Source organism: Oncorhynchus keta, unplaced genomic scaffold, assembly GCF_023373465.1.
Source record: "Oncorhynchus keta strain PuntledgeMale-10-30-2019 unplaced genomic scaffold, Oket_V2 Un_contig_1690_pilon_pilon, whole genome shotgun sequence".
Classification (NCBI taxonomy): Eukaryota; Metazoa; Chordata; class Actinopteri; order Salmoniformes; family Salmonidae; genus Oncorhynchus; species Oncorhynchus keta.
This window is the reverse complement of record NW_026280186.1, coordinates 722,475-734,665: the sequence shown is the minus strand read 5'-3', so window position 1 is coordinate 734,665 and position 12,191 is coordinate 722,475. Positions and strand designations below refer to the sequence as shown.

Below are 12,191 nucleotides of genomic sequence, written 5' to 3'. Positions count from 1 at the left end.
AACTGTGTTGCAATGTATATCCTTTAGTATGTTTAGTTCATGGAAAATGTAGGTTTGTATTGTTAATTGATTAATTAACCAGGGTTAATTGTTCTGAGGGGAGGGGCTAGCCCTACAAAAGGAGCCTCTCTTTCAGTCATGGAGGGGTTTTTTTTTGGGATTGAGCTGTGGATGGGGCAGCATTGTTTTAAGCTGTCCCATAAGGTAGACGTTGATGGCAGTACTGTTGTTTTTTTTTGTTCCGGAATCACTTGTAAATAAACACCTTTGCACAGAAGAACTTTTGCGGCTCCGCCATCTTTTTATTTTTGATAGAGGTTAGGTTATCCAGTTTAGCCTTCTGGCCTACTCTACGTGACACAGCTAGTTTACACCAGTACCACTGTAACAGGGTTACAGCTAGTTTACACCAGCACCACTGTAACAGGTTTACAGCTAGTTTACACCAGTACCACTGTAACAGGGTTACAGCTAGTTTACACCAGTACCAATGTAACAGGGTTACAGCTAGTTTACACCAGTACCACTGTAACAGGGTTACAACTAGTTTACACCATCACCACTGTAACAGGTTTACAGCTAGTTTACACCAGTGCCACGGTAACAGGGTCACAGCTAGTTTACACAGGTACCATTGTAACAGGTTTACAGCTAGTTTACACCAGTGGCACTTTAACAGGGATACAGCTAGTTTACACCAGTACCACTGTAACAGGGTTACAACTAGTTTACACCATTACCAATGTAACAGGTTTACAGCTACTTTACACCAGTGCCACGGTAACAGGGTTACAGCTAGTTTACACCAGTACCACTGTAACAGGGTTACAGCTAGTTTACACCAGTACCACTGTAACAGGTTTACAGCTAGTTTACACCAGTACCACTGTAACAGGTTTACAGCTCGTTTACACCAGTGCCACTGTAACAGGGTTACAGATAGTTTACACCAGTACCACTGTAGCAGGTTTACAGCTAGTTTACACCAGGACCACTGTAACAGGTTTACAGCTAGTTTACACCAGTACCACTGTAACAGGGTTCCAGCTAGTTTACACCAGTACCACTGTAACAGGGTTACAGCTAGTTTACACCAGCACCACTGTAACAGGTTTACAGCTCATTTACACCAGTGCCACTGTAACAGGGTTACAGCTCGTTTACACCAGTACCACTGTAACAGGTTTACAGCTAGTTTACACCAGCACCACTGTAACAGGTTTACAGCTAGTTTACACCAGTACCACTGTAACAGGGTTACAACTAGTTTACACCATCACCACTGTAACAGGTTTACAGCTAGTTTACACCAGTGCCACGGTAACAGGGTTACAGCTAGTTTACACCAGTACCACTGTAACAGGGTTACAGCTAATTTACACCAGTACCACTGTAACAGGTTTACAGCTAGTTTACACCAGTACCACTGTAACAGGTTTACAGCTCGTTTACACCAGTGCCACTGTAACAGGGTTACAGCTTGTTTACACCAGTACCACTGTAACAGGTTTACAGCTAGTTTACACCAGCACCACTTTAACAGGGTTACAGCTAGTTTACACCAGTACCACTGTAACAGGGTTACAACTAGTTTACACCATCACCACTGTAACAGGTTTACAGCTAGTTTACACCAGTACCACCGTAACAGGGTTCCAGCTAGTTTACACCAGCACCACTGTAACAGGTTTACAGCTAGTTTACACCAGCACCACTGTAACAGGGTTACAGCTAGTTTACACCAGCACCACTGTAACAGGTTTACAGCTAGTTTACACCAGTACCAATATAACAGGGTTACAGCTAGTTTACACCAGTACCATTGTAACAGGTTTACAGCTCGTTTACACCAGTACCACTGTAACAGGTTTACAGCTAGTTTACACCAGTGCCATGGTAACAGGGTTACAGCTAGTTTACACCAGTACCACTGTAACAGGGTTACAGCTAGTTTACACCAGTACCACTGTAATAGGGTTCCAGCTAGTTTACACCAGCACCACTGTAACAGGTTTACAGCTAGTTTACACCAGCACCACTGTAACAGGGTTACAGCTAGTTTACACCAGCACCACTGTAACAGGTTTACAGCTAGTTTACACCAGTACCAATGTAACAGGGTTACAGCTAGTTTACACCAGTACCATTGTAACAGGTTTACAGCTCGTTTACACCAGTACCACTGTAACAGGGTTACAACTAGTTTACACCATCACCACTGTAACAGGTTTACAGCTAGTTTACACCAGTACCACCGTAACAGGGTTCCAGCTAGTTTACACCAGTACCACTGTAACAGGGTTACAGCTAGTTTACACCAGTGCCACGGTAACAGGGTTACAGCTAGTTTACACCAGTACCACTGTAACAGGGTTACAGCTAGTTTACACCAGTACCACTGTAACAGGTTTACAGCTAGTTTACACCAGCACCACTGTAACAGGGTTACAGCTAGTTTACACCAGTACCACCGTAACAGGGTCACAGCTAGTTTACACCAGTACCACTGTAACAGGGTTACAGCTATTTTTCACCAGCACCACTGTAACAGGGTTACAGCTAGTTTACACCAGTGCCACAGTAACAGGGTTACAGCTAGTTTACACCAGTACCACTGTAACAGGGTTACAGCTAGTTTACACCAGTACCACTGTAACAGGGTTACAGCTAGTTTACACCAGCACCACTGTAACAGGTTTACAGCTAGTTTACACCAGTACCACCGTAACAGGGTTCCAGCTAGTTTACACCAGCACCACTGTAACAGGTTTACAGCTAGTTTACACCAGCACCACTGTAACAGGGTTACCGCTAGTTTACACCAGCACCACTGTAACAGGTTTACAGCTAGTTTACACCAGTACCAATGTAACAGGGTTACAGCTAGTTTACACCAGCACCACTGTAACAGGGTTACAGCTAGTTTACACCAGTACCACTGTAACAGGGTTACAGCTAGTTTACACCAGTACCACTGTAACAGGGTTACAGCTAGTTTACACCAGTACCATTGTAACAGGGTTACAGCTAGTTTACACCAGTACCACTGTAACAGGGTTACAGCTAGTTTACACCAGTACCACTGTAACAGGGTTACAGCTAGTTTACACCAGTACCACTGTAACAGGGTTACAACTAGTTTACACCATCACCACTGTAACAGGTTTACAGCTAGTTTACACCAGTACCACCGTAACAGGGTTCCAGCTAGTTTACACCAGTACCACTGTAACAGGGTTACAGCTAGTTTACACCATCACCACTGTAACAGGTTTACAGCTAGTGTACACCAGTACCACTGTAACATTGTTACAGCTCATTTACAAATGTAACAACAGTAACAGCTTAACAAAATAGACCTTCCAATAGGTAAGAATAGTTGTTTTGTAACTGCATTGTAAGAAAACGGAGACCATACTGTTCCCTTTGCTTGAAGACTCCTCCAATCTTATGTCAGCCATGAAGAAAAAGCATTCAGAAGTCTAGTAAATATTTGGCCTTTACTTCCCACTCAAGTAAAGGCCAACTGGTGGGTGGGTGGGAGAGAGAGAGAGAGAGAATGCGAGAAAGTGCACACACACACAGTGCCCATTTGGCATGAGGGGTGGGAGGATGGGGGGAGGAGGAGGAGGGGGCGAACGCCAGTCAGTCCCACTGCCTGAGAAAATTTGGAAAATGATTTGTACAATCTCATCAAACGACTTCAACTCACTCACTGCCATCAGGCTGAAGTATTTATTAGTGTTAAACGGGAGTTGAGAGTTTGAATGATTTTTGGACTGTCTGAAACGACTGTCTGAAACGACTGTCTGAAATCTATAACATTGCCCTGGTGCTTACAGGTGATGAAGGGGTATAAGCTACCCGGTTACCCGCTTCACCATAAAACAAATCTATTCACCTCAAATAGCAGTTGAGCTAAGGCTCAGCCTAAAAGAACAGTTTAGGACAGTTCGGAATTGTTGTTTGGGCAACATAGCTTGGGGTCTCCTTCTCTTCTACATCTTTCAACCATGGATGAGAAGACAATGCAAGAACGATCCAGAAGGAAACTCCTTATTGGAGATGGAGAGCTGGAGGTGAGGTTAGGTGGAGGTGGAGGTGGGGTTAGGTGGAGGTGGAGGTTAGGTTAGGTGGAGGTGGAGGTGGGGTTAGGTGGAGGTGGAGGTGGAGGTGGAGGTTAGGTTAGGTTAGGTGGAGGTGGAGGTGGGGTTAGGTGGAGGTGGAGGTTAGGTTAGGTGGAGGTGGAGGTGGGGTTAGGTGCAGGTGGGGTTAGGTACTGACAATGAGGTAGACAGTTGCAGTTGGCTCAGCGCTTGGTCCTCTCTTCTCCCCCATGACTGGGATGTTTCCCTTAACTTCATCGCTGCGGTCCCCTGCGTATGCACTGTGATTTACAGTCTTGTAAACACATAGGAAGTAGCATTGAAAACGGTTTAACAAAGTCAATAAAAGCAGACATCATTCCTGGTATTGTGCATCCTCATCTCTGACCCTTTCACTCCCCCTTTCCTTCCATCCATACCTCCCTCCATTCCCCCTCTCCTTCCTTCTATCCCCTCCATTCCCTCTCTCCTTCCTTCTGTCCCCTCCATTCCCTCTCTCCTTCCTTCTATCCCCTCCATTCCCTCTCTCCTTCCTTCTATCCCCTCCATTCCCTCTCTCCTTCCTTCTATCCCCTCCATTCCCTCTCTCCTTCCATCCATCCCTCCATTCTCTCTCTCCTTCCTTCTATCCCCCTCCATTCCCTCTCTCCTTCCTTCTATCCCCTCCGTTCCCTCTCTCCTTCCTTCGTCCCCTCCATTCCCTCTCTCCTTCCTTCTATCCCCTCCATTCCCTCTCTCCTTCCTTCTATCCCCTCCAATCCCTCTCGCTCTCTGTCCTCCTCCTTCCTCCCACCATCCCTCCATCTAATCTTATTCTGCCTGCCCCCCGCTCTCGCGTCTTCCCTCCCTCCCTCCCTCCCTCCCTCCCTCCCTCCCTCCCTCCCTCCCTCCCTCCCTCCCTCCCTCCCTCCCTCCCTCCCTCCCTCCCTCCCTCCCTCCCACTCCTCTCTTTTTTTATTTCTTAACATTGGGCAGAGAGAGAGAGAGCGGACAGAGCAGAGCCGATGGCTTTAGCAGGCCTACCTGCAGGGTTGCTTAGAGCGGCACAGTGTTTCATCTCTGTACAGGAGAAGAAGTGGCCCCCGGCCCCCATCAGCCCCCCGGCCCCCAGCCCTCTAAACAGCTGTGTGAACCTGGGAGGGAGAAGAGGGGAGAAGAGGGGAGAGGACCATGAAAACTGGGGAAAGAAGAAAGAGAGGACATTCAGTGGGCCTGGGGGAATCTGGACTTGCTTCCCTCTTGGTTGCTCACTCGTTTGGTTTCTCTCTGTAACACTCTCCCTTGATTTCAGTCTTTTACCCCCTTCCCTCCTCACCGTCTCATTTTACCTCTTTCAGTCTGTCACTCTTTATCACTCTATATCACTCTCTTTCTCCGTACTCCACCCTGTGACTCCCACTACTTTTACAGATCCCTCCACTGTTTCCCCGCTAACAGCCTCAACCTAGACCCTCTACTCCCCTGCACCTTAGTTAGAGCCGCAGCGCTAGAGCCCTCGACGCCTTAAAAAGCTTCTGAAAGATGAGAAAGAAGGTCCTCAAGCCCAACGTTTTTCGAGCTTAACGTCATGTCCCCAAAGCATCATCACCGTCATCAACCCTTCTCTCTCTCTCTCTCTCTCTCTCTCTCTCTCTCTCTGGTGAGATCACACTCCTGGTTTGGAAATTCCTCACACTCGTCCAAAAGGTGGATATTTAAAAGGGAATAATTGGTGAGAATCCCACAGTTCACACTGACTTGGGCGCCACTCAAATCACATCTTGTGGCTTTATAATCCTATTGTTGTCTCCCTATCCGTACCAGTTCCACTTTACATAGGGCTGCTTGGCTGGTGGTGGGCTTGTCTTGGGGCTGGGGGTGTTTGTGTTGGAGAGAAAGTCTATCACTGGGGTATATCACTGAGTATTGTATAGCAACCATGGCTTCTAGGCTTTCCTTGACTTGAAATGGGAGAGGTGAGTGCTCGATTCTCTTTTTTCCCACTAGTGCTGATCCTAGTACAGTGTTGTGATGCTTTTGCACATGTTCTGTATGGGAGAATTACTAATTGGTCTATAACTCAATTAGCTTATTTTCCCTCCACATAGAAATGTGAGGAGTATGATTTGTCTTGTTCTTTGGTACAGTGGAACCAGTGGGCTCTATGGCCTTGGACGGCTCTCACACATTGAGGACGTGGTTCTGCAGACGAGCCAAACTCTGACGTCACCCAGGCCTTTGTGATATACCGCTCCCGATGTCTGAGGCAAGGGGAAAGAAGTTGAAAAGGGTCAATGTGGCACCGACATTTAGCTCAATGTCCATTTTCTGAATCACATTGAGGCCTTGCAGTTAAACATATGCGGTACAAGCACCCTATCCAGTGTTTTCCTATACCATTCAAACGTATTCTCTTGTGTACTGTATGTACTAAACACCCACCCAACGTGGTGTAAACAACGTCAATACGATCTAGAAACAAGAATATAGCAAGCTTTCATTGTTTTATCGTCCACTGTTTTAAAACCCACTTAACGGCAGGATATTTAATGGTATCATAATAGTTATGGATTACTGGCAAAGTACTCCAGCAGCCCTTCCCCTCCCTTTGGTTTGAAGCGAACATTAGAAGATGTTAAAACTGACCTGTGACTCACCTAGCCCCTTCCAGCCTCTCCTCCCTTCCCAGGAGGAACCAACTCCAGGAGAGTGCACCATATATACAATGAATGGAAGGATAGAGGGAGGGAGAGAGAGAGAGAGAGAGAGAGAGAGAGAGAGAGAGAGAGAGAGAGAGAGAGAGAGAGAGAGAGAGGGAGAGGGAGAGGGAGAGAGAGAAATAAAGTGAGAAAACAGAGAAAGGGAAATTGCTCAGAGTTTGGAATTCTGAGGAGAGCCACGGAGCTGCACAGAGCGATAGAGAAAGAGAGAGAGAGAAAAGGGTTAGCCCAGTGTTGAGTGCTGTTGTGTTTGTTTAGTCCCCTTCAAAGGCTGAGCTTAATTATTTTACCATGCTGTGCCGAGCTCTGCACTGCACTGACTGAGTGACTGCAGCATCCATGGCCCGCTCCAGATCTATCTGTTAACCTCACACTCTCTCTCTCATTCTCTTGCTCTCTCTCTTTTTCTTTCTCTGTTTATCTTTCTATCGCTCTCTCATTCTTTCTTTCTTTCTTTTTTTCTGTCTTTCTATCTGTCTTTCTATGGCTCTCTCTCAATTCAGTTCAATTCAAAGGGCTTTATTGGCATGGGAAACATATATTTCAATTGCCAAAGCAAGTGAAATAGACAAACAAAAGTGAAATAAAAAAATAAAATGTGAACAGTAAACATTACACTCACAAAAGTTCCAAAGGAATAGAGACATTTCAAATGTCATATTGTGTCTATATGCAGTGTTGTAATGATGTGCAAATAGTTAATGTACACAAGGGAAAATAAATAAATATGGGTTGTATTTACAATGGTGTTTGTTCTTCCCTGGTTGCCCTTTTCTTGTGGCAACAGGTCACAAACCTTGCTGCTGTGATGACACTGGTATTTCACCCAATAGATATGTGAGTTGATCAACATTTGATTTGTTTTCGAATTCTTTGTGGGCATATGTAATCTGAGGGGAGTATGTGTATCTCTCTCTCTCTCTCTCTCTCTCACCTTTAGAGACCCAGCTACAACATTGTTATTAGAGTTATTAGTATTTTTTCTGCTAGCTTGTCCATTAGCTACATGAGCAAAGATGGCTGCCAAATGTGTTTTTTTTTCTGGTTTCCATATTCTTGCATCCCGGGCTGTTGTCCTGGCCGCGTGACAGTTTCTGACATGCTTCTTTTGCCACATGCGCATACCGTCATGCCAAATGTGTCATTTCATTTGAATGTGTTGTATATCGAATGGTCTCGTTGAAAGATGGCTAACATGGCCAGGACATTAATCTCAAGTGAAACGCAAGGCCAGGAAGCCATGATGCACATAACATGCCTACAATAACAATATGATGCACTTTACATGCCTAGAACAACAATATGTTTGTGTGACTATGAATATTTGCAATTATGAGTTCCCACTGCAAAGAGTAATTGGAGTATGATAAAAACATGAATGGGGGGGTACAGTACTTGAAGAGTATAGTGTGCACCCAGAAGGTCAGTTCAAGTATTGTACAATACAAAGGGACTTAAAGAACTGTCAACTTTGACAGTGATTCATATTGAGAGCATATCGACAGTACACCTAGACACATATTTTCAGTCTTCCAGGCTTAAACCACATGTCAACATGTACAACTCTGACCCTGGACCGTATGTAACTATAATCTAGTGTGGGTCAGACATATGCTGACCTCCCAGGACCTCAGCTACCTTACACACACTGTCTGCACCAGTCACACCGCTGCTGTGAAAGTCACTGGGAAACCCAAACCCTCATCACAGCATCATGGTAATAGGACTTTCTCTCTCTCTCTCTCTCTCTCTCTCTCTCTCTCTCTCTCTCTCTCTCTCTCTCTCTCTCTCTCTCTCTCTCTCTCTCTCTCTCTCTCTCTCTCTCTCTCTCTCTCTCTCTCAATTCAATTCAATTCAATTCAAGGGCTTTATTGGCATGGGAAACATGTGTTAACATTGCCAAAGCAAGTGAGGTAGACAACATACAAAGTGAATATATAAGGTGAAAAACAACAAAAATGAACAGTAAACATTACACATACAGAAGTTTCAAAACAGTAAAGACATTACAAATGTCATATTATATATATACAATGTACAAATAGTTAAAGGACACAAGATAAAATAAATAAGCATAAATATGGGTTGTATTTACAATGGTGTTTGTTCTTCACTGGTTGCCCTTTTCTCGTGGCAACAGGTCACAAATCTTGCTGCTGTGATGGCACACTGTGGAATTTCACCCAGTAGATATGGGTGAATATCTCTCTCTCTCTCTCTCTCTCTCTCTCTCTCTCTCTCTCTCTCTCTCTCTCTCTCTCTCTCTCTTTGTCTCTTTCTCTCTCTCTCCCCTCCCTGTTTTAGTAAAAATGTTTGTCCTTTTCAGAGGACCAAAAATAAACATCGTTTGTAGAGCTTTTTATTGTGTTGTTACATTCTACACACATTTTGACATACATAGCACTTTTTCTTCCACAGTAGTTACATGGCAAGAATCTAGATATTTGATATACATTACATCTGGATAGATAATACTTAAACACATGCGGTATACATTATATATGGTGTACATAGTATATCGGGTTTTCAGTCCCCTCAGCTTCTCTCATTCCATCCCACCGATCTCTGTAAACCACCATCTTCCTATTGTTTCTATGTGCCATATATTTTTCAACTGTGCTGTGATGTTTCACATCAATTCTGAACCTTTCTAATTGCATAGTATCTACAGATTGTAAGTTATATTGTTGATTGATTGACTATGGCTTTTCAAATGTCCCAACGGTGCTATTTGTAAGGTACGTTTTTTGGTAAATGTGATTTTTCAGCCATTCCTGAACCTGTGACCAGAAACAAGCTACAGAGGGGCAATACCAGAATAAATGATCTAATGATTCTGTCTCTTAGTAGCAAAATGTGCAGAGTTGAGATGGGTGTATGCCCTATGTACATACAATTCCCTTTGTGGCAAGAATTTTGTATAATCACTTAAATTGAAAAACTCTAGGTTTTGAATCAAGCTCTGTTTCAACCCGTATGGCGCTGCTGTCAACATTTTGGTCACCAAAGTATATTGTTCTATTTATCCCTATTTTTCTTTCTTTCTCCCTATCTCCTTTCTTTCTCTTTCTCTCTTTTCGCTCACTCCCTTTCTCTCTTTCTCCCCTCCCTACTCGATCTCACTTTTCCCCTCTCTCGCTCTCTCCGTTTCTCTCTCTCTCCGTTTCTCTCTCTCTCCAATCTCTCTTTCCCTGTCTTTCCTCTCTCTGAGTATCTCTCTCTCCCTCCCCTCTCCCTCTCTCCTCTGCCACCCCCTCTCTTCTATCGTTCACAACCTGGAGAACCAATCAGGCGGTGTGTACGCAGGGCCTGTTCGCCCCAACCGTGTCGTGCGGTTTAACCTCTGGCTCCGAACGACCCCGTCTCACAGCACGACCACTGCTTGGGTGGGAGGGTTGGGGGGACAACCACAAGAGTTCAGAGACCACCAGGCATCTAAGAACTCAGAACTCCTGTCCCCCATTAAAATACCCCTGGGTCTGTCCTGCGATTCGAAGCTTGTTGTTAAGTAGAGAAGGGTGAGGTCTGGAGATCCCATAGCAAGGTGTACCTTCTATAAAAAGAGATGATGAGGCTAGTTTTATAAAACCAGGTTTGTGTCAAGTTTTGAGGAGTCCATAGTCGTCGGTATGTCTTTTACAAATATGGTCCTCCATATCACTATGGTCCATATCACCATGGTCCATATCCCCATGGTCCATATCACCATGGCCCATATCACCATGGTTCATATCACCATGGTCCATATCCCCATGGTCCATATCACCATGGTCCATATCACCATGGTTCATATCACCATGGTCCATATCACCATGGTCCATATCCCCATGGTCCATATCACCATGGTCCATATCACCATGGTCCATATCCCCATGGTTCATATCACCATGGCCCATATCACCATGGTTCATATCACCATGGTCCATATCACCATGGTCCATATCACCATGGTCCATATCACCATGGAATCTCAATGGAATTGTCCAGCACTAAGTCATAACAACGGTTACCTTATTTGTACTTTGACTCTGTCTTCCCTTTATCTTCAGAATAGAGGTTATCAGTGAGTTTGGTTGTCAGGACACGGTTCATCCTCTTTAGAGGTAATCTAACAAATGAAGTCTTCTTTTAGTGTGGCAGGACACTAAGGACAGAACCCTAACAGGCTGGAAGGAATGCTTTTAACAATATGCTGTTGGACATATTGGAACACGAGACCTTCAGAGATTGACACATTCCAGGGGGGCATTTTTGTCGCTCTTCAAACCTCAGTCAACGCTACTATCTCCTTCTCGACCCCTCCATGCCCCCCCATCACCTACAAGTCCTTAAAAGTCTCCACCAGTGTGTTAGTTGATGCTCAGGGTCTTGACATCTACCTGACCATGTGAATAACTCAGAAAAGAGTCACTTTTTGGGGATAGGGCTGTTTACTGCCCCCTCTGGAGTAATTGCGTGCCCATAGTAAACAGAATTTTTTTGTTGTCAAAAGTTGCTAATATATGCAAATAAAAAATATTATTGAATAGAAAACACTATAAAGCTTCTAAAACTGTTTAAATTATGTCTGTATGTAAAGCAGAACTCTCAGGGCAGTCATTCTCCCAAACTCTCTCTTGTCATCAGAAAAGTTGGCCCTACTTTGACGTCATCGCCCCCACCCTTCCCAAGCACTTACAGGTCTGGGAACAGTCTCTTTGTCTTCAGCGCGATGTCTGCTTCCAATGGGGCTTCTCATTGTGAGAATCGCGCGCTCACGAGAGTTTTGGCGGGCCGAAACCTTTCGGTCACGCGAAAAAACAGGTTACTCTTATGCGCGCTCTGCTCGGGTCCTGTCTTTTTTACAAGATCGATTAAACGATGCGTGTGTTTCTGTTCGTCCTCACGATTGCTGTACCCCTTTATAATATGTTAAAGCTTGATTATGAACATAGTTTGACAAGTTTAGTCGACATATAATATGTAATTTCGACATTTTGGTGCGCATCCACTTGACTTTTGGCTGCATTTCAACCGAAATGTGTCGTGTTTGAGAACCGAAAGACACAGACTGCAAAACTAAACGCTGTTTTTGGTAAGTATAATTCCTTCCAGGTCTTCTAATGGAAGAACAGCAAAGGTAAGGGAATATTTATGTGGTAAATTTGGGTTTCTGTGGACTCCAAGAGCGCCGACTCATAGTATAGCCTAGTGAACGAAACCTGTAACGTTAAAAATAAATGTAACACAGCGATTGCATTCAGAAGAAGTGTATCTTCCTATATATATGTAGAACATGCATATTTAGTCAAAGTTTATGATGTGTATTCCTTGTTAGCTGACGTTATCTGCCGGAGCTATCGTCATTTCTCAGGACATTTGAGTAGCATTTTTTGAATGATGCATC

The 12,191-nt window shown here is 44.4% G+C and overlaps 1 protein-coding gene across 1 annotated transcript in view; it reads right to left on the bottom strand.

Annotated features, from left to right (window-relative positions):
- Positions 1-10,761, bottom strand: part of LOC118377190 (fibroblast growth factor 8b-like) — a 33,498-nt gene extending 22,737 nt beyond the window's left edge. The window contains exons 1-4 of the mRNA XM_052503285.1: positions 10,482-10,761; positions 10,174-10,186; positions 5,130-5,239; positions 4,285-4,376 (exon numbers count right to left, since the gene is read on the bottom strand). Coding sequence (XP_052359245.1) covers positions 4,285-4,376; positions 5,130-5,239; positions 10,174-10,186; positions 10,482-10,761 — 495 coding nt within the window. The remainder of the gene's footprint in view (positions 1-4,284; positions 4,377-5,129; positions 5,240-10,173; positions 10,187-10,481) is intronic.
- Positions 10,762-12,191: the final 1,430 nt, after the last annotated feature.